Here is a 23,530-nt window from a genome sequence, read left to right as displayed (position 1 = left end):
CAACAGATCCTTATATGGCTTGAGGGGAGGTGTGCCCAAAATTCCTTTATATCACTGTTGGAGCTACCCTCCAGATTCTGTGAAATGCTCCACACACTGGCTTGCAGTGTTGTAGTTATGTTAACTAGGGTAATGGATAGAGTGGGCCAGGTGAACAGGCAGTTGGGGGAGGGAGGGTGATCCCCACTCCCATCCCCCCCAATCCCTTTCCTCTGCCCTCCCCTCCCCTTCCTCCTGAGTCCCCTTCCCCTCTGTCACCTGCTGGAGCCCAGAACTCTACCACCCCTTATTACCAGGCTACGTCTAGACTGGCCCCTTCTCCGGAAGAGGCATGCAAAGCAGGCAACTCAGAATAGGGAAATCTGCGGGGGATTTAAATATCCCCCGCGGGATTTAAATAAACATGGCCACCGCTTTTTCCCGGCTTGGGGAAAAGCTGGAAAAGAGCATCTAGACTGGCGCGATCCTCCGGAATAAAGCCCTTTTCCGGAGGATCTCTTATTCCTACTTGCAAGTAGGGATATTTAAATCCCCCGCGGATTTCCCTATTCTGACTTGCCTGCTTTTCATGCCTCTTCCGGAGAAGGGGCCAGTCTAGACGTAGCCCCAGACTCTCTGCTCCAGGCTAATGCCTACCCTGACACTAGCCCCAGAGTCCCAGGCGGGCAGCACTGCTGCATCACCCCCAACTCCAACCCTAGAGTGCAGAATGGGCACCACTGCCGAAGTGTCCCTGACCCCAGTCCTGGAGCATAGGGCAGATGGTCCTGGCACAGCACCGAAGGTTGACAGGTGTCTGGTATTGACCCAGACAGTCCGGTATTTTCGCCTCCTGTCCATTAAAAAAAATTCAGAAAATACCAGACACCTAAAATGTCTGGTATTTTCTGATTTTTTCCCGGCCAGGAGATGAAAATACCGGGTGCTTACCTGGTTCTGCAGGGGAGCAGTCTGGCCTGGAGCAGGGAGACAAGACTGTGGACAGCCATCAGCAGCTTGTTAGGGCCAAATAGCCTCAAAAGCATTTCTTAAAGGGGCCATGCTTTTTTTCCCCTCAACAACTTTGGTTTCCCCTGTTTTTTTTTCTCAATAGAATTTTTTCCCTGGTGGTTTTTTTTTGGGGGGGGGGGGGGGGAGTGGTGTTTGGTATTTTTGGTTAAACCATTTGGCAACCCTAACAGCATTCCTAACTGGAGCACCAGCCCTAGCTTCTTCAAGTCCCAGTGGCAGGCTGTGCAGCCTCAGCCCAGCCCAGGCCTGTCTTACTGGACCATAAAAAAGCAGGAACTAGGGAGGTTAGAGTTTAACTTGAGAACTATTTAACTGATAGAGTTTGATAACTTAAACTCCGCCACACTGGGGATTGCTCCTGCCTAACATGAGGCCCACCAAGAACAGAGGCTGATTTTGTCTGGAGAAGCCTCTGTGCACAACAGACCCAAGCTGGCAGTGCGGGGCTGTGTGTGGGAGCCCTGTGAGCTGGAGCAGTTTCCCACCCGGATCCCACTTAATCAGTTAACTGGTTAAATGTTAGGTTAACCTAATGTTTACTCAGTTAACTAATTGATCAGGATTTTATATCTCTAGTGGGATGATCCATGGCGCTTTTCGTATATAGCTGTTTTAGGGTTCCATTGTTGAAGTCGATAGTGGTATCTAGGAAGTTGATGCTAGTGTGGGGCTGTTTCAGTGAGAGTTTAATGGTGGTGGTTGTTAAAGTTGTAGTGGAAATCTCTTTGGATATTGTGATCCAATTCAACAATGGAACCTGACAAAACTAAAAAAAAATCTCAGCTCACCAAACAAACTTTACGGATCCAGTGAAGGTAACTATCCCAAAAAGTGGGAGGCTGGATGAGGGAGGGACACAATTAGGATTATGTGTTATCTTTACAAGCAAAATTTTTGAGAGGGATACTAAAGTCTAGATCTGACTGTTATGATGTTGGTCTGGAAAGTATTATTTCTGTTGATCTTTCATGTGGTTATTAAAAATCTATCTGTGGGACCAAATTTTGGCTGGAGCAGTTTATAGATGCACAGCGGAAATTCCAGACAGCAGTTAGACAACACGACACTTACTGGATATCCCTGTTCTGGTACCTTCAAAATTTTGCCAAGCCAGTTCTTTTAGTCTAATTGAACAGCTATTTATATCACACTTATCACATTAGTTTATCACTTTCCAGGATCTTCAGCTAGAAGAGGGGCAATTACAGTATGTTGCTTGGAGTCAGAGAGGCTAAGGGTGCTTGTTATGTATGTGTATGCAATGATTCAGCAGTGGCCTTTACACACAAACTTTCCTCACCCTTCTAGATTACTCTGTCTATATTAGAGTGAGGGTTTGGAGAATAGAATTGGCCTCTGCCAAACCAGGTGCCTTATAATGCTGCTTTTTACTGAGCACATGTTCATATGATTGGGGCTTCATTTTCAGCTACCAGGTAAAATTTAGCTCTTGGATTAGGCATATCTGTGATGTCATATATAAAAATAATGGGACCTAAAGATACCTTCGCAATTTGTGTATTTTGGTAGCTGACACTTTCCCACATAAATTCAATTTTTCTGCATAATCCTGAAAGCATGAGAGGGAAAACCTCTTCAATTTTGGTATAAATCTCCCGCAAACTGTTATTTTTTTTTCTCCTTGATTGCTTTGAATGGTAGGATTACTTATAAAATTAACCAAGTTGGTTTTTTAAGTATTAGTGTAAATTTATTCTAATTGTAGATTTATTGAGTCTCTTTCTTGAAATAATCTATTTCTGTATCAGCAAATAATACCCTTTTTAACTTTATGTAGGAGCTATGAAGCCATGTGGTCTGTAGATGGCAGCAGTAATAGCCTTTGAGGAATTAATCACAGGTCATTTCTGCCACAAGAAAGCAGTTAGCCCTCATTTCCAGGACCTGAGTGCTAAATACAAAACTTTGATATCACCCCTCTTACAATATAGGGGTAAGTTTGTACTGACTAAATTGGCTGCTGCTAAGATGTTTTTACAACTCTACTGGATCTTCTAGAATGAACAGTGGTTTTCTTCAGCTTCTCCAACTCCAAAAGCAGATTTGCACTTTTAGTAAAAGAATTCCAAAGATTATTTATTTGGGAAAAATAGTCTGAACAGGGAATGTGAACATTATAAATAAAACAAAAACTAAATAAAAAACAAGTTTTAAAATGTGACATTACATAAGCACATAAGAATGGCCATACTGGCTCAGACCAAAGGTACATGTAGCCCAGTATCCTGTCTGCCAACAGTGGCTAATACTAGATGCCCCAAAGGGAGGGATCACAACAGGTTATCTTCACGTGATCCCTCCCCTGTCTCCTATTTCCAGAGAAACAGAGGCTAGGGACACCTTTCTTACCTATCCTAACTAATAGCCATTGATGGACCTAACCTCCATGAATCTATCTAGCTCTTTTTTGAACACTGTTAGGCTACGTCTAGACTGGCAAGATTTAGCGCAAATACTCTAAACACAAGGAGTTTTTGCGTTAGAGTATTTGAGTAAGAGGGCGCCTATACTGGCATGTGCCTTTGCGCAAAAGATTTGCCTTTGCACAAAAGCATCCATGCCAGTGTAGACACTCTTCTGCGCAAGAAAGCTCCGATGACCATTTTAGCCATCAGGCTTTCTTGCGCACGAAATTGATGTTACCTGTCTACACTGGCCTCTTGCTCAAGAACACTTGCGCAAGAGGACTTATCCCTGAGCGGGAGCGTCAGAGTATTTGCACAAGAAGCACTGATTTCATACAGTAGAATGTCAGTGTTCTTGCGCAAATAGTCGCAGCCAGTGTAGACAGGCGGCAATCTTGCCAATGTAGACACAGCCACAAAGTTCTAGCCTTCACTGCATCCTCTGGCAAGGAGTTCCACAGGTTGCTTGTGCTCTGAGTGAAGAAAAACTTCCTTTTGTTTGTTTTAAAACTGCTGTCTATTAATTTCATTTGGTGACCCCAAGTTCTTATATTGTGGGAATAAGTAAATAACTTTTCCTTATTCACTTTTTCCATACCAGTCATGATTTTATAGACCTCTATCATATCCCCCCTTAGTCTCCTCTTTTCTAAGATGAAAAGTCCTAGTCTTTTAAATCTCTCTTCATATGGGACCTGTTCCAAACCCCTATTAATTTTTATTACCTTTTTCTAAACCTTTTCCAATGCCAATATATCTTTTTTGAGATGAGGCAGCCATATTTGTACGCAGTGTTCAAGATGTGGGAGTACCATGGCTTTATATATCAGAGGAGTAGTCATGTTATTCTGAATCTGCAAAAGTGGCGAGGAGTCCTGTGGCACCTTACAGACTAACCGAAGTGTAGGAGCATAAGCTTTCGTGGGCAAAGACCCACTTCGTCAGATGCATCTGACGAAGTGGGTCTTTGCCCACGAAAGCTTATGCTCCTACACTTCAGTTAATCTATAAGGTGCCACAGGACTCCTCGCCGCTTTCATGGTTTTATATAGAGGCAATAAGATATTTTCTTTCTTATTCTCTATCGCTGTTTAAATTATTCCTAGCATTCTATTTGCTTTTTTCATTGTTGCTGCTTACTGAGTGGATGTTTTCAGAGAACTATCCACAATGACTCCAAGATTTCTCTCTTGAGTAGTTGTAGCCAAATTAGTCCCCATCATATTGTATATATAGTTGGGATTATGTTTTCCAATGCGCATTACTTTACATTTATCAACATTAAATTTAATTTGCCATTTTATTGCCTGATCACTTAGTTTGATGAGATCTTTTTGAAGCTCTTCACAGTCTGCTGTGGTCTTAACTATCTTAAGCAGTCTGGTATCAGTTGCAAATTTTGCCACCTTAGTGTTTACCACTTTCTCTAGATCATTGATAAATAAGTTGAATAGGATAGGTCATAGGACAGACCCTTGGAGGACCCCACTAGTTACCTCTCTCCACTTGGAAAACTTACCATTTATTCCTACCTTTTGTTTCCTGTCTTTTAAGCAGTTATCAGACCACTAATCAGACACTTATCACATGACAGCTTACTTTACTTAAGAGCTTTTGGTGAAGGACCTTGTCAAAGGCTTTCTGGAAATCTAAGTATACTGCATCCCCCTTGTCCACATATTTGTTGACCCCACCCTCAAAGAACTGTAGCAGATTAGTAAGGCTTGATTTCCCTTTACAGAGACCATGTTGACTTCCCCCAACAAATTATATTCATCCATGTGTCTGACAATTTTATTCTTTACTATAGTTTCAACTAATTTCCCCAGTACTGACGTTAGACTTACTGGTCTGTAATTGCCAGGATCACCTCTGTGAAAGGGATGTGTTGAGGCCTACCCAGAATATGTCAAATGAGCGCCAGTTTAATTGCAAGTAGAAAGGAAAGGCAGCATTCTCAGATACAGGAGATAAAAATAAAAACAAAATTTGATTAGTTGACCAACAATAACCCCGCTTTTAGGGAAGTAAGTAACTTAGACAGCAGTATGCAACAAAGTGCTGATTATCCCAAATGGAGCAGACGAAAGTGTTTTGTAAGGGCAGAATGAGACAACAAAAATCTAACGTCAGCAATTGTCAGGCGAGTGGAGGAGTACCAAAATACCAAAAAAGGGTATATAAGGTTAGGTGAAACAGACCAAGAGTGGACGGGTTGCGAATCCGAAAAGCCAGGTCTGATCAACCAGGGCTCCCTCCCCGGCGCTGAATCTCGCTGCCGTACATAAGCTCCGAAAGGGGAACAAATAAGCTCTGAAAAGGGAACGAATACCGGTCGTAAGTTGCAACGAAAAATCCAAAGAAAGCAAAAACATAAAGAAAAGAATATCTCCTGAATCTAAGCAATGCTTCTATCTTTCTTAACGTGAGTATTATATAATTGTTAACTCCATAAATTGTTTAAAGGTAAATCAGGAGGGTATATCTGTAGGAGAAGTTATTATTTCTTGTTTTTTTTACTGTACGGTTTTTCTACTTTTTCTTTGTATATTATATTGTCTTAAAATAATCAAAAATAGTGAATTAATTTAAATAGAAAATTAATTATAAAGTACATAGAAAAAATAAATAATCTTTGTTTGACCCTAAAAAGAAGTATTCCTCTGTCTGTGGTTTCAAATCCTTTAAAGAACCAAACCCGGTTACCGAAAACCTCTAGACCCATTTTTAAATATTGGTGTCATGTTAGTTATCTTCTAATCATTAGGCACAGAAGCTGATTTACAGGATAGGTTACAAAACACAGTAATAGTTCCACAATTTCCCATTTAAGTTATTTCAGAACTCTTGGGTGAATGCCAGCTGGTCCTGGTGACTTGTTACTGTTACGTTTATCAATTTGTCCCAAAACCTCTTCTAAGGACACCTTAATCTGTGACAATTCCTCAGATTTGTCAGCTAAAAAGAATGGCTCAGGTTTGGGAATCTCTCCCAATATCCTCAGCTGTGAAGACCGAAGCAAAGAATTCATTTAGCTTTCGGCTATGACTTTATCATCTTTGAGTGCCTCTTTAGCATCTCAATTGTCCAAGGGCTCTACTGGTTGTTTATCTGGCTTCCTGCTTCTGATGTACTTAAACATTTTACTATTACTTTTCGAGTTTTTGGCTAGCTGTTTTTCAAACTCCTTTTTGGCTTTGCTTACTATATTTTTACACTTAATTTAACAAAGTTTATGGTCCTTTCTATTTTCCTCACTAGGATTTGACTTCCAGTTTTATAAGATTTTTTTTATCTGTCAATGCTTCTTTTACCTGCTTAAACCAAGCCATGGCAGCACTCTTTAGGTTCTCTCTATTAACTCATGGCCAGATTTAAAAAAAAATATTTTGGTGCAGATAGGCACATAAACATCTCTAAAATCTGGCGCTCAGTTTTTATCTTTTCCAACAATATGTATAATTGCTGAGAGTAAAAACTTTTCATTGAGGCTAAATAATAGCATTTCTATTGCCTAAATATTGAAATACAATTTTGCGTTTATTATACAAACTTTGCTTATAGAGTATTGTAGAAGACTCCACAAAATAAATCATCCCCACATAAAGACACTGCTAGTTAGGATTTTTTGTTGAGGTTTTGTTTGTTAATTTTATACCTTTCCAGGTATTTTTAAGTACTTTTAAAAAAAGACATATATGATTTTCTGGCTGTCAGCAGAAATTCCCTTTTAAATGTGTTGAATCCTCATGCTTTTCATGTATTGCATTTTTGCCAGAGAGACTTTTTGTATACTTAAGAAAGCAGTATTTTTTTAACTTATAATGTTCACATTTCCTCTTCAGATTCTTTTCCCCAAAATAAATAATTGTTGGCATGCTTTTACTAAAAATGTAAACCTGCTATTGAATTTGGGGAAACTGAAGCAAATTGCTGTCCAACCATCAAAACACATTCACCTGCCATCTGTTCATCTCATTGCATGAAAAAACAAACTCCTCACCTTTTGTATACATTTATAATGTATCTTTTTGCAAAGACAACTGTTGAACAATTCTTTATTTATTATTAAGTCAAATGTATTCATAGGCTTTGCTAAATCTACATATCTATGTCTATATCTTTTTTGGTCAACAAAATCTTAAGAAACCAGTATTATTTCAACCAGTGAATGTACTTTCCTAGAGGGAATGATGTGAAATGAGACTTAGTTACTAACCTCTATTTTAGAGATCTATATTAAAAACTCATTGGTAAAAGTTTTTTTAAGAGTTATTATTAGAATAATGTGTACAATCATAAGGATTGACAGTTCCAGATAGCTAGCAATTTATTAACTGTATCACATGGTCAGCAGCTGATTTAAGTTTCAGTTTGCATTCTACCACATAACCTTTCACTTTTCCTGATTGCAAACTTTGGAGACAGACATTGAAAGTATGAGAAATGTCCAGACCTTCAAAACTGTTGATTGGTCCGTGACAGGTATTAAGGTAAGTTTGCATTTTATAATAGTGTTTTAAATATTCTCTAAACAGTAAAGGTCTACTTTTTTAGTATTTTATAGTTTCTGTTTCATCTCAGAATGAGTGAAAAGTTATGTTGGGTTTCAGACTGGGTATATATTTCAGCACAGGATACTTACTTACCTGTAGACTCAGGGTACATCTACACAGCAACATTATTTCAAAATAATTAGCGTTATTTCAAAAAAACTTAGTCCGTGTCTACACAGCAGGTTGTTATTTTGAAATAATGTTGAAATACTGTCAATCTGGAGGACTTCTTACTCCGTCCGACTCCTGTAATTTTCATTGTACGAGGAATAAGGAAAGACAGAGGAAGCGTGCTCTATTTCAAAATAAGTGCTGTGTAAATGTTCCCAATTTCGAAATAATTGCAATTGACGTAGCTCAATTTGTGTAGGTTATTTCGAGTTAAGCCCTGCTATGTAGATGCACCCTCACTGTACTTCTTCTGGATGGTCTCAGCAGATCTTGTATGGTAAGCAAGTTTTGAGCCCAGAGTTCTTGGATCAGGGACTAGAAGATTCCAGGTGCTACAGGGCATAGGAGACAACACTCTTCTCCAAGTTGGCATTGAACTTGTACCTCACATAGCAGAAGATGACACCTTAACTATTGGAAGATGATATAGATCAGTGGTCCCCAATCTTTTGAGGTTGTCGGGCGCCAGGGGGCGTGGCCGTTTGCCCGCCAGGCGCCAGGGGGTGGGGACACTTGCGCGCCCGGGGGCGGCCCTCCCCCCATAGCCGCATGCCCGGGGCCCCCCCATAGCCACGAGCCCGGGGCCGGCGCTTCCCCCCCCGCAAACGCCGTGTGCCCGGGGCTGACGCTCCCCGCAAATGCCGCGCCACGCCATGTGCCCGGGGCCAGGCCAGCCCCGAGCACCTGGCAGGCGCATGCAAATGCCCCGTGTTGGGGCACCGTGTTGGGGACCACAGATATAGATCAATATTTCTCTAAGTGGTCTGCAGATCAACTCTGAGAAACATGCTAACTGGCCGCTCTGTTTTGTTTTTTACTGGCTCTGCAACCACAGAGTCTCACAGCTCCCATTAGCTCTGGTTCGCCGTTTGCAGCCAAGGGGAGACATGGGAAGCCGTCGTCTGGCCCGTACCGCTTCCCATGACTCCCAACAGTGAACCGGAGCCACGAGGAGTAACGGTAGTTTGAACTAGGAAGCCTAGTTCGAACTACCTAGTTCGTGCCCCGTGTAGCCGCGCGGCACAGGGTTCGAATGAGCGGGGATTTAAAAATGGCGGAGCCCCGCTTATGCAAATGAAGCCCGGGAAATTCAAATCCCAGGCTTCATTTGCAATTGCGGTATGCCTACATTACCCTCCTATTTCGAATTAGGAGGGTAGTGTAGACATACCCCCAGAGAGGGTGGACCAAAGACAATGATCAGCGATTTGTCTCCTGCCATCCTTCTCCAGCCTCTGACAAACAGAGGCCAGGGACACTATTTCTATCCCCTGGCTAATAACCTTTTATGGACCAAACCTCCATGAAATTATCTAGCTTCTCTTTAAACTGTTATAGTCCTAGCCTTCACAGCCTCCTCTGGCAAGGAGTTCCACAGGTTCATCAAGTCTTCTTCTGCCTCCGGTAGTGGCCAATAGCTACATTCTTCTTGTATATTCAAATAGTGATAATATTCTTCATCCTCCATAATAAAAACTGTGCTAGTTAGTGTCCATTACAATGATAGTTAAATCTCAAGAGTGAGTAAAGTGATCCTTCTGTATTGAGGGCTGTATATTCAGATTTTTTTTTTCCTGAAGAAACATATCCATCAGGCTGCTAATTTAAAATCTTTCATTATGTAATGCTATTAGGTTATTAAATATGTGTAAGCTCAAAGTTCAGTTTAACTCATGCTATATTATATACACACACACACACCCAAGTTAATTCCCCTAACTTCCCCTGATCTTTTCAATTTGCACTTGATGTTTGGAAGAAGTTAGTGATGATTTTTTTTATCAGATGAAAGGACTCCAGGTGAGTTCTATGAGTACCTTACTCTACTGACTACAACCAAGCCAGGACTTGAGATAGAAGTAGGATGTAGACAGAACAGGAAACTTGCAATAGCTGGGTCACAACTCAATATTTGGTTTAGTCAATATCACTTAAGAACTGTCACCATCTTTCTGGCGGTCTGTCATATTAGCTGTCTTAGTTCACTTCTTAGTGAATGGGTGTCCAAAAAATCCAAAACAAGCCCAGCCCAACTCCCTTCTTCCCAGTCCCTCCAGCTGTGGCTATGCTGGCAGCCCTCAGGTGTTCCTTATGAAGTATCTATATGTTACTGCTTTGGTTGTGGTATGAGCTTGATATTTTGGAATGTCCATATGGCTCTTTTGGTATACTGCCAACTTTTTCCTGAAATATGCACATTAGTGACTAGAAGGGAACTAGTGATTTTGAACAGTTTATAATTAATCAAAAACTGAATGGCATTTAATGAGACAAAGAAAATGCAATTCCACAGCTCCTAGACTCATAGGCTACATCTACACTGGCATGATTTTCCAAAAATGCTTTTAACGGAAAAGTTTTCTGTTAAAAGCATTTTCGGAAAAGCATGTCTAGATTGGCAGGATGCTTTTCCGCAAATGCACTTTTTGCGGAAAAGCGTCCGTGACCAATCTAGACGCGGTTTTCCGCAAAAAAGCCCCGATCGCCATTTTCGTGATCGGGGCCTTTTTGCGGAAAACAAATCTCTGCTGTCTACACTGGCCCTTTTGTGCAAAAGTCTTTCGGAAAAATACTTTTGCCCGAATGGGAGCAGCATAGTTTTTCCGGAAAAGCACTGACAATCTTACATGAGATCATCAGTGCTTTTGTGGAAATTCAAGCGGCCAATATAGACAGCTGACAAGTTTTTCCAGAAAAGCGGCTGATTTTCCGGAAAAACTTGCCAGTCTAGACACAGCCTTAAACTTTAAGGCTAGAAGGAGCCATTTGTTACCAGATTTGCCCAATACTCTGGGGTATGCTCATTTATCAGGGTTACCCTTATGGGACTGGGGGAAGGTTAACAGTTCTATCAGTGTGCTGTTGGTGCTTACTTGGGCTCTCATATGGAGCTGAATTCTCCCTGCTGCCAATTCCCCCTCCCACTAGAGCTCTCCTGCAGGAATTAGGTTCCTCAGGATGGGGTTCTTACCACCTTGGCAACACACACAGACACTCACACCCACTAACAGAGCACGTCTGAGAGGACTGGGTACTCAGCACTCACAAGCTGACCCCCCTCATATGTCCCTGGACTCAGCTGGCTGGGTTTCACAGCAATGCCACACTGCACCCTCATGTGCCTTTGGACTCCGTGGTCTGGATTAAACAGCACTTTAAGCTGCTATCCTCATAAGCCCCCAGGTTCAGCACCCCCTATCCCCACTTTCACACCACAGTCATTCACTGGTAAACCACACGATGAGCAAACCCCACAGGATTTTAGGCACTACAGGGAACTTTTGCGTGGGTACAAGAAGTGTTGTTGCAGAGCGAATGGGGAAGCCAAAACAACACCCCTTAAGGAAAAGTGAGCAAAAGAGAAAGAAAGAGAGAGAAGCAACCAGCTTAACAATGAAAGTGATTTTATTTCTGAGTAGTGAATCGATATAAAAAAGTTACAATATTAAATCTAACAATTACAATATTAAATCTAAATTGAAACTGATTACAAACATCAGGTAACCATATAACAGTTTACACAGGGCAGGGTCAGGAGGCTATGCTTAGAGAGATAGTTGATGAGAGAGAGAAAGAGAGAGACCTCACCACTCCACGGAGCTAGCACTGATCGGGGTTCCCAGATGATGATGGTAGCCGGGGGTCCAGAGGGCAGGAGAAAAGCAGGACAGAGCCCCCAGCACGATCAGACAGGAGATGAAGAAGTCTCAATGGAACTGATGCAGTTTAAGTCCAGGTATCAGAACAGTTTTCTTGGGGCAAGGATAGGAGTTTTTATAGGGTTAGTTCAAAGAGAAAGAGGAGTGACAATAGAGACTGATCACCCCTGGTTATGGGTGATGTTCCTTGAACGAGCTCACAATGCAACTAGGCAGTTTCAGTATTTTAGATGTCAATAGGATTGTTACTAGAATTGGTCTGATAATGACTAATTTGGGTGTGAGCAGGCCTGGGTTCATTAGCATCTGGAGCAGGGATTTCCCATCAGGCAGTGCTTCTCTGCTTTTGGTGTCCCATAGTTCACTGCGGTTTCTGCCTTGGAAGAGCTGCTCTCCATTCTGTATGCTAATGAGATGTCCCTCTGTTCCATCTTTAATGCAAATGAGGCTGGGGTGTTTCCTTAATTGTATCACCTTTGTCTGAAGCAGTTTAGGTGTGTCTTCCCCAGCCTTTTCATTGCTTTGTCTGATTCCAGCAAAGGCTAAGAGGAGGGGTGGGGATGGTTTTTCATGAATGTCACTCCCTGGCTCCCAAAAGCACAGGGCTGGTAGGTAACACATTGTAATCATGTAGTCTGACATCCTGAATATCACAGGTCACAGAACCACCCCGTTCCCTCCTGCAATAAACTCCTAACCTTTGACTGACTTACTGAATCCTCAAATCATGATTTAAAGACTTCAAATTATAGAAAGCCCACCATTTACACTAGTTTAAATCTATAAGGGTGTATCTACACAGCAGGGCTTAACTTGAAATAATCTATGAAAACTGAGCTATGTCAATCACGTAGCTTATTTCAAAATAGGGAGCAGCTACACAGTACTTATTTAGAAATAGAGCACTCTTCCTCTGTCTTTCCTTATTCCTCATACAATGAGGGTTACTGGAGTCAAAGTAAGAAGTCCTCCACCTTGACAGTATTTTGACACTATTTTGTAATAGCTGCCTGAAGTGTAGATGTGTACTAAGTTATTTTGGAATAGTGCTAGCTATTTTGAAATAGTGTTGCAGTGTCGACATACCCTAAGGTGACCTGTACACCATGCTGCAGAGGAAAGAAAAAAACCAACCAACCAAACAAAAACACCCCCCCCCCCCATAATCTCTGCCAATCTGACCTGGGAGAAAATTCCTGCCTGACACAAAATATGGCAATCAGCTCAACCGTAGGTATGTCAACAGGACCCACCAGCAAGACACCTGGAAAAGACTTCTCTATAATAAAAACTCAGCACCTTCTTTATTTAGCTCCCCATCTCCAGCCATTGAAGATTTTTGCTACCAGCTATTGCAAATGGGTATGGTTGCCAATTTTGTTTGGACACATTCCTGGAGGTTTCATCACATGATATAAGCTTTTAAAAATTATTCTTCCTGCATACTCCAGGACAATCCTGGAGAGTTGGCAACCTTTTGATGTGCCATGTGCCATTTTTTTTGGTCCCCACTGTTCCCCTTGGAAGGCTGTTCCATAACTTCACTCCTTTAATGGTTAGAAGCCTTTAGGTTTGAAGTTAGACAAACTTGTTTGTCAGTTTATATTTGTTTGTTCTTGTGTAAACATCTTTGCTTAACTTAAATAACTCCTCTCCCTCCCCAATATTTATCCTCTGATGTATTTATTGAGCACGATATCTCCTTTCAGCCTTTGTTTGGTTAGGCTAAACAAGCCAAGCTTTTTTATGTCTGCTCTCATTTGATAGTTTTCCATGCCTCTGATCATTCTCATAGCCCTTCTGTGCACCTACTCCAGTTTGAATTGGTCTTTTGTAAACATAGGAGATCAAAATTGCACACTATATTCCAGGAGGTCGTCTAACTAGTTCTTGGTGACATTGCAATAACAACTCTCTTTACTGGAAATATTTTGCCTGCTGCACACCTGCATTACATTGGTAGCTTATAGTCATCCTGTGACGAACCAATACACGCCCCAGCTTTCTCCTTCTGTTGCCTCCAACTAATAAGTCTTCAGCTTACAGCAAAAATTCTTGTTAGTCCCTAAGTGCATGACTTCATGCTATTAAATTTCATCCCATTTCTATTTCTCCAGTTAAGGTCCTTCAGATCCTGTTTCATAGTCTGGCCCTCCTCTGTATTGGCAATATCTCTCAGCTTTGTGTCATCTGCAAATTTTATTAGCACATTTCCACTTTTTTTGTCAAGGTCATGAATGAGAATATTAAGTAAGATAGGTTCCAAAACTATTCCCATTAGGACATTCCCTCTGCTGAATATCAAAGGGCTATTGAAAAATAACAGAAGTGTGAGAGAGTCTCAAAGAAAAAAGTCACAAGAATCCTTACAATGGCTCATTAGGCATAAATGTAAGGGCTGTAATCTGCTTCCCCTGATAATAAGGATACATACTCTACAGTAAGGCAGGGTCTGGCTAGTGATTTCTGTACAGGAATCATCTTTCATGTGATCAACCTTGATCCTGTTCAGTAGCCTCAAAAAAGTGTTCCTTAGTCACAGAATATGGGCAAACATGAATAATAAAACTAATAAAATGTGAAAAGGCTTCCCATCGCACCATGCATGTAGCTGTATAACAATCTGTTCAATGTATTATTGTTTTCACTTTGTGGGCCCTCAATGGCAGAAGGGTAGCATATTGAAACAAGCCCAGGCTCTCAAGAATTAGCTGTTCACTGTGGGAGATGGAACTGCTGACGGGGTTGTTGTAGCCATGTAAGCTTCAGAACATTTGAGAGACAAGGTGGGAAGAGATAAAATGGTCTGAAGAAGAGCTGTGTGTAAAATCAAAAGCTTGTGTCTGTCACCAACAGAAACTGGTCCAGTAAAAAATACTGCTTCACCCACTTTGTTTCTCCAATATCTTTTAAGAGACCAGAAAGGCTGGCTTTAAAGAATATTCTGGCTGAGTGAAAGTTTTGGGAAGGAGTCACCATCTTTACCCAATGATGGAGGTTAAAAAACTCACGATTATGCTTGTTTCTTAGCATCTCTTAATTCTACACTTAGGGTATGTCTAGACTACAGGGTTTTGTTGACAGAAATTTTGTCGACAGGTACTGTCGACAAAGCTTCTGTTGACAAAGAGCGTCTAGACTACATTCAGTTCTGTTGACAAAGCAAGCTGCTTTGTCGACATAACAGTGTGGACGCAAAGGACAGTTTAGATGCAATAATGCCTTCTGTCGACAAAAGGCGTTATTCCTCATAAAATGAGGTTTCCCAGCGTCGACAAAACTGCTGAGTTCTGTCGACGTTATGTCGACAGAACTCAGCGGTAGTGTAGATGCAGGTTTAGTTTTGTCGACAAAAGTCCACTTTTGTCGACAAAACCCTGTAGTCTAGACACACCCTTAGAAATGTCTACTGACAAGAAAGTTCCACTGGTACTGGGATACATACATTCAGAATCACTGATGTCAGGAGAGCAATTTCAACTAATCAGAAGTTTATCTTCTTCCATGATTGTTCATGAGCTTCCCCCATACACTCTTCTTTTTCCTTTTAAATTATGTAAATTGCTGGGGGCTTAATGTTTTTTTGAATTATTGCTCGTATTCCTGGTGACCCTTCATTTATTTTTCTTTTCAGGATCCAGCAACCAGGAAGAATGAATATTTACCATCATAATTAAAAAGATGTTTATATGTATACTTTCCAAAATGGATAATTGGCAATGGAATTAGTTTCGTATTCTAGCAGGAGCATTCACATTGAAATCTCTTTATTTTTATTCAATTTTCCATACTGAAAATATACACTGCAACTTTCCTTTATAGAAAACATTATGAGAAGGTTGTATCACCAGGCGTAAGAATGTATTTAGATATGTTCTGAATTCTTCTACTTATGAGGTGTTAGCAGAATGACAATAATGAAAATCAACCCAAGGAAATTTACTAAGTGGAATTTTACTATGTCCGTTCTTGGAATTGTAATCTATATAGCTGATATTGCAGCAGATCTCTGGGTTGCTAGTAACTATTTCTGTGAGAGGCAATATTATTTAGTTATCTTGACATTAGCTTTTAGATTGCTGGCATCAGTAATAGTACAGACTTTTAGTTATGCATGGCTTAAGGAAGACTGTAACATCCCTGATTCTGAGAAGTTCAACTGGATTTTTCTACTTCATTTCTTGCATGGTGGAATTTTTACAAGGTAATATGCCAGTTTTCAAGTATTAAAAAGAAATAATATTTCTTCTAGTTGGTTTGCTTTGAACTTTGTGTCAGCTAATTTTGCAGGGCTTCTGAGTAGGTTTTAACTGATAAACAGCAATAAAATCCCCCAAGTTCAATCAGTCAATCTAAATTCGAGTTTATCCTATAAATTCTGGAAAAAACCTGAAATGCTTGTTTGTATCAAAAGCCTTGTCTATATAGAGCATTATTTGATGAACACAGGGCATGATTTCTAAACCACAATAATATGTTCTGCATTAATTGATCTGTGTAGACTATGTTGGAGCGTAGTTATGGTTCCTTATTGTGCTGTTTGAAATAGTACAGGTTAAAACGCATTAGGTAATGTTACAAAGAGATTAGCCATTATATATAGTATACATTACTCATTGCAGTATGTGCAAAGAAAAAGCCCTGAAAAACTCTAGTTTTTGGACATGTATCTAAAATTCAAACTAAAAATATCCTCCTCCCAAATGAAATTACCCATTGAACCAGAAACCCTATTGTTATATTAATATAGATTCCAGGTCAAATCCACAGCTCTCAGCAACCAAAACTCTACGTAAGTCAACAGAATTGTGTTCCCTTATGCTCATGGTAAATTTGGCTTTCAATTTTTTGAGGTAAATACAAGCCTTACTTATTATTTCATTTTCCTTATCAATAATTACTTTAGCGGTAACTGTTACAATCTAATTTCATTTGACACCACATTCTTTATGCAGGATATATTAATAAAAATGTGGAACAGAGAAAGTTAGTTGTGTAACTGGTAAAGAAAAAAGTGATACTTAGGGGAGAATTGCCTCAGAGTAATTGAGGTGAAAGAAACTAAACCGGGAAAGTCCAGTGGCTACAAAGAAGGTTGAGTCTGGAGGACAGGAATGAGCAGTTACTTGTGGCATTAAACACCGAGCTCTGTAGTATTTGCAGGATTATGCCTATGGTAACTAGAATGCTATGTGCTAACTGGTGCACGTTCAGTAAATTTAATTTTTTTCCTTTAGCTCTACTTGTGGCTTTGAAAAACAATTTTCATTTTAGTTTGCATCTATGTTGGGTGTTCACATCACTTCCCTTTTAAAAGTGATGTGAAAACACTTTATTGAGAAATTCAGAGGTTCTGGACCTTAATCTTTATGGAACGGATTGTTGTGAGTAATAGGTTTCTTGCCAGGAAAGTGTATTCTTGCCAAAGACACTATGAATATGTGATTTACCATGTCCTTCATAGAAGAAAACTTAATTTAAATGCTCCTTAAAATACTCTAATAAACTGTGGATAGTATCCTAAAAAGGTACATTTATGTCAATTGAAAAATTTCAAACTTTCTTTACCCATAAACTTACACCTTGATTACTAAGAGTGAAATAATTATTAAGATCTGATTTTCTTATCAGTGTTTACCTTATTTCTTTACTTTTACCTCTCATATGTGTTCAATAAGATTTGCTTTTGTTTACAGTCAGTTTGACATTCATCTTTCTTTGGCAATGGTAATATTTCAGACATGACAGCGCAGTGGTGGAATATTCATTTGTTTTGAAATGACGGTTTTCATTTTGAAAACTGATGTTAGGTTTTACAAAAAGCTTTGTACAAGATTTAATTTAGGCTAGAAATGCCCGTTATCGGTCTGGCTAAGTTTTTATCCACTTATAACAAAGTTGACTCCCAACTTCACTCTCACATGAGAAACATCTGATTCTCCATTTTTCCAACAAGAACTAAAACACTCTATTCTGTAACAGCAGCCATACTGGGTCAGGGAAAAGGTCCATAAAGCCCCGTATCCTTCTGACAGCGGCCAGTGCCAGGTGCCTCAGAGGGAATCAACAGGACAGATAATCATAAAGTGACCCCCATCCCCATCGTGCATTCCCAGCTTCTGAAAAACAGAACCTAGGGACACCATTCCTGCCCATCCTGGCCAATAGCCATTGATGGACCTAATCTCCATGGATTTATCTAGCTCTTTTTCAAACCCTCTTAAAGTCCTGGTCTTTGTAACATCTCTGGCAAGGAGTTCCACAGGTTGAATGTTCATGTGTGAATAAATACTACCTTTTGTTTAAACCCTGCTACCTATTAATTTCAGTTGGTGAACCATAGTTCTTGTGTTACCAGAACAAATAAATAACTCTTTTCTTTAATTTCTCCACACTGGTCATGATTTTATAGACTATCACATCTACCCTTAGTCATCTTTTCCAATAAGTCCAACTCTTATTAATCTCTCTCACTGTGACAGCCATTCCATACCCTGAATAATTTTTGTTGCGCTTTTCTGAACTTTTTCCACTGTCAAGGTATCTTTTTTTTTTTTTTTTTTTTTTTTTGAGATAAGGCCTCACAGTATTCAAGATGTGGGCATACCATGGATTTATATAGAGCAGGGGTGGGGAACCTCAGGCCCCTGGCTTGCCTGGATTTGGCCCCTGAGGTTCAGCATTGGGGAGCCTGTGTTGGCACTCCAGCCCCCCAGCCACCCACCCACAGGGCTGGAACACTCAAAATCTACTAGGCAGGGCCCCCTAGGCTCTGGTGTGCAAGGCGAACATGGGGAGAGTCTTTCTCCTTCTCATTTAGGGACTTGTAACTTTGCTTCTCACTTGTGTACAGTCCTCAACTGATTTTTCTGTGGGTCAGCAATCCTCTGACTTATTCTCTTATTCTCTATCCCATTCTTCGTGATTCCTAGCATTCTGTTTTCTTTTTGACTGATGTTGCACAGCAAATGGATGTTTTCAAAGAACTAACCACAATGTCGCTAAGATCTCTCTCAAGTGGTAACAGCTAATTTAGTCCCCATCATTTTATATGTATGGTTGGAATTATGTTTTCCCAATATGCATTACTTTGCATTAAATATCATCTGCCATTCTGTTGCCCAGTGACCTAATTTTGAGAGATCTATTTGAAGCTATCCACAGTCTGCTTTGGACTTAACGATCTTGAGCAGTTTAGGATCATCTGCAAATTTTTCCACCTCACTTTTCACCCCTTTTTTCAGATCAGTTTTGAACAGGTTGAATAAAGATTGGTCCCAGTATGGACCCTGCAGGACACCACTAGTTACCTCTTTCCAATCTGAAAACAGACCATTTATTCCTACCCTTTGTTTCCTATCTTTTAACCAGGTATCAGTCCATGAGAGGACCTTCACTCTTACTCCATGACAACTCATATTGCTTAAGAGCTTTTGGTGAGGGACTTTGTCAAAGGCTTTCTGGAAATCTAAGTACATTGTATCCACTGGATCCCCCTTGTTCTCATGCGTGTTGACCCCTTCAAAGAATTCTAGTAGATTGGTTAGGCATGATTTCCCTTTACAGAAACCATGTTGACTTTTCTCTAACAAATTATGTTCATTTATGTGTCTGACAATTCTGTTCTTTACTAGGGTTTCAGCCAATTTGCCTAGTACTGAAGTTAGGCCTGTAGTTGCCAGGATCGATTTTAGAGCCCTTTTTAAAGATTAGTGCCACATAAACCATCCTTTAGTCATTTGGTACAAGATGATTTAAAGCAGGGGCCTCAAATGCAATTTATCTTAGAGCCAGTGCCAGTCTTCAAACCCTCTTACTGGGTCAGTGGACACTCCCCAAGTTCAATAACTACAAAGAGATAGATTTTGAGTACAAGTAATGAGGCATAAAAGTCAGAAATGGCTGCAACTAATGCACTGTAGTGTCTAATAAACTATATTGATTCAAGCAAAATGTCTTACCTCATGCTTCCAAAAAGTTTACTGACCAACCTTTACAGGTCAGGACCCCTTCCTCAGAGTCCAATGGCTGCTCAAATGCAGAGAATGCCATAGTCTGAGAGATACAGAGAGAGGGTTCCTTTGGCATGTTAGCTTCTCTTACATTGTTTCATTGCCCTCTTTAAAAACATTTCCAGCTGAGAAACAGGAGATAATCCATGTGGAAGGATGTTCCATTCTTGATGATTTTATCTTTTTTAACTTCTTTAATTTTCCCTTCCTGCTTGATGATCCTGTTTACTACTTAGTATGCATTTCTTTGTTTAAGACAGATGGGTGTACTGTAGAGTTGTCAACTTTCTGGACTGGATGCCATTTGTAGCAATGGCACCTCGTCTGTCTGGTCCAGGAGACTTGGTAACCCAAGTTTGCTGACTTCTGCTCGGGCAGGCTGCAGGGTTTGGAACATGTGTTAATAACTTCACATATAACATTTTATCAGGACAATACTGACCAATTTTCATTTCAATTATGAGTTTTCAAATGATACCTTAAAATTCCTCCCTTATACAAAGATTACTACAATACAGTGTGGGGTATGAATATGGGGTATATTCTGTCACTTATATATTTAGAAATCCTTGTTTATTTTGCTAGTAAGAGCTTAGATTATTAAAATTGAAAGAATTGTTAACCTTTAGTTCCTTAAAAATGTTTTCCTTAACAGTTTTTTTAACAGAACTAAGTTATTACTGTTATTGGTGCTTGAACAAGAGCTGACATAACCTATTTAGTAGGAGCCTGATCGAAAGCCCATGTAAAGTCAAGCGAAAGGCTCTCAAAGATGTTGGTGGAATTCAGATCAGACAATAGCACAGTGATCAACTCAAATAGGACAAAGTTCTTAATAGTGGATACTGGAGGAAAGGGGTGATTAGTTTCTGCAGGGTTACTCATGGGCAATGTTCCCTATATTTTTTCCATCCATCTTACTCGGTTTACATGAGCAGTGTTCCCTCTAAGCTGTGCAGCAGCAGCACAGCTTCACAGGTGATTAATCAGCCCCGCCCAGTCAGTCAGCTCCATACAGGGAGCCCTGAGTCTCTTAATGGGCTGGGCTGATTAATCACCTGTGAAGTTATGCTGACTCACAGCTTGGAAACACAGCTCATGGGTGTAGAGCACCTGTTTAGAGCAGTTTGCGGGATCAGGGTTTAGGTGAGTTTAAGGATACTTGAGAGACTGAACTTCTGCAGTTAGTTGGGTTACAACACAGGCCTATGGTGGCAGCTGCTATCATGACTTAATATGTAAAATAAAGGACAAGAAACACTTGTCTCTAAACAAAAGCACACACACCTAGAAAACAATTTTCTACATATTAATGAAGCTGAATTTTAAGTCCAGGATAAATTGGAATAAGTTTGTGTTTTTGTGAAACCCTAGACTATGTCAAGATATTTTACAAAAAACTGATGGAAGAATTTCAGAGTAAAACTTCAAAAGTTGCTACAAGTATGGAATTTAGTACAAAGCAACACAAATGTAGAATATAAGTGGCTAGAATAGAAAATAGCACTATTATGTTTAACACTATAGGAAAGACATGGCCAAGTGAAATTTGTCCCGGAAATTAGTTTGTGTGTGAACACTTCTCCCCTATAAATTTAAGATCAACATATATTTTAATTGATATATTTTCATGGATATATTCATAAGTTGGGCTCTATCAAATTCACAGTCATGAAAAATACATAACAGACTGTGAAATCTGGTTTTCCCCATGATATCTGTTCTTTTGTGTACTTTTACCCTATACTATGCAGATTTTACAGGGGAGACCAGGGTTTCTCAAACTGGAGATCCCAACCTAAAAGGGGCTTATGGGAAGGTTGCAAGGTTATTGCAGGGGGGTGGGTCACTGTATTGCCACCCTTATTCTGCTCTGCTACCTTCAAAGCTGGGTGGTTGGGGAGTGGCAGCTGTGGCCAAGAGCCCAGCTCTGAATGCAGAAGAATATTTATAGTGGCAATATCTTACCATTCAGCCTTACTTCTGTGCTGCTGCTAGAAGCAGTGATACCTTGAGTGCTGGCCGGGAGACCAGCTCTGAAGTCAGTGCTACTGTCATGAGAATGCAGAAATAATTATGGAAATTCTGCAACTCCCCTACAATAAACTGGTAGCCTCCACCATAACCCCCTTTTGGGTCAGGAACTCTATAGTTATAACACTTGACATTTTAAATTTAATATCTGAAATAATGAAAAATGCCACTTTTAAAATACGATGACCATGAAATTGACGAACACGAACCATGAATTTGGTAGGGCTCTATTCATAAGGAAATATTTTATTAAAGAAACAAACATTTTTGCCTCCCAGATATTGCAATCTTGAAGTAATATACAAGAAACGGAAAGCAAAATTGATTGAAACTAACTTTAAAAAAGTGAAACCAATAATCTTTGTTCACTATCTAAAATGAGGGAGTACAGAATACAGAACAGCATTAAGAGTGAATATTTAAAAAAAATTGACTTTTAGTAAAGCAAGGTATCATTTGCAACATAGTTCGTGAACTGTGTTATTTTAAAATATATTAAACTGCCAAGATCCCTGAGAGTTATGGTTGCTCTTCTGTAATGAGCAACATTTTTCACACCTGCTCATATGCAAATCTACAGATGCTACATGAAATGGTGGGTTGCTTCAAAAATTATATGTATAAGTTTAATTTCAAATTATCTGCCTGAATGGCCAGAATACTTGCTAAAATATTTATAATTGATGAACATTCTAACAAGAGAATAGATGATTGGGATCCACCACACACCTTATACTTGATCAATGGTCACCAACCAGTAGATTAAGAGGAGTAGTGTCCATTATAAATCTCTCATTATTTAAATTATAACTTTTGCAACATTTTTGTGCACAAAGTATTGTGTTTGGGCTAAATTAAGAAACTTGCATCAAAATATGAATATTTTGAGCTTTAGAAAGTTGATGGCATTTTGGCATTTTTGGAAACAGGCTATTTTTTTAGTGTTATTTCAGGCACAGATAGAGTCAAAAGGTCTCCTCTCCCCACTCCAATGTGTGTTCCAGTTTGATTTGAAAAACAAAGAACTTTGAACATGTCAAATAGGTATCTAAACTGTTGGATGATGCTACTTTGAGCCTAACCTGAAATTCTACCATTTGTAGAATAGTGAGCAAATCTACTATATTTTTGAGCTGGAACCAGCCATCTTAGCTATGGAAGACCCTAAACAATGGGACAGAATGCGCCCTCCCCATTTAAAAAAAAGGCAAAACAAAGTTCAATTTGTAGGGGAATGGCTGTTCTCCCCCTCTCCACTGCTGCTGTTTTGTCAGAACAGGGCAAGGCTATTGGAAGTCCCAGGGTTTGAACCAACTATAATTGAATGTTCTCTCTTCAGCTGAAAATTTGCACACCAGGTGCTTATGAATCTCTTAAAAGCAAAGATTGGGCAAGCACCCTATGGAAAAGACTTTTGCCTTGAAAGATGATAGGGGTGAGACTTACATAGTTACTTATTAAGGGATTTTCTTTCTTGTATGTTCATTGCTAACAGTTCTGAAAGGTTCTTTGCCTATTGCTAAACAATTCAATGGGAAATAAATGAGGTAATTAGCCCTGAGAGACAGTGCTTTTAGAATAAGACCAGCATACCACCTATTTCCCCACCTTATAAACCTCCACTTGGCAGGCAACGGGCCAGATACCCTGCTAATACAGGT

At 39.9% G+C, this 23,530-nt stretch overlaps 1 protein-coding gene across 3 annotated transcripts in view; it reads left to right on the top strand.

The window, feature by feature from the left end:
* Positions 1-4,483: 4,483 nt before the first annotated feature.
* The window catches only part of XKR9 (XK related 9), a 28,539-nt gene continuing 9,492 nt past the window's right edge, over positions 4,484-23,530 (top strand). Inside the window, exons 1-3 of one of the 3 annotated variants that reach the window (XM_014577762.4) lie at positions 4,484-5,862; positions 7,866-7,930; positions 15,458-16,027. In XM_014577762.4, coding sequence (XP_014433248.3) covers positions 15,732-16,027 — 296 coding nt within the window. In that variant the 5' untranslated portion in view covers positions 4,484-5,862; positions 7,866-7,930; positions 15,458-15,731. Of the gene's footprint in view, positions 5,863-5,923; positions 7,931-15,457; positions 16,028-23,530 lie in introns of those variants that run through there. The other 2 variants (XM_075920537.2, XM_075920536.2) reach the window with 2 other exon arrangements.

Source organism: Pelodiscus sinensis, chromosome 2 (assembly GCF_052426305.1).
Source record: "Pelodiscus sinensis isolate ZL-2025 chromosome 2, ASM5242630v1, whole genome shotgun sequence".
NCBI classification, from domain to species: Eukaryota; Metazoa; Chordata; order Testudines; family Trionychidae; genus Pelodiscus; species Pelodiscus sinensis.
The sequence above is the reverse complement of the archived record's forward strand: the minus strand, read 5'-3'. Positions and strand labels throughout refer to the sequence as shown.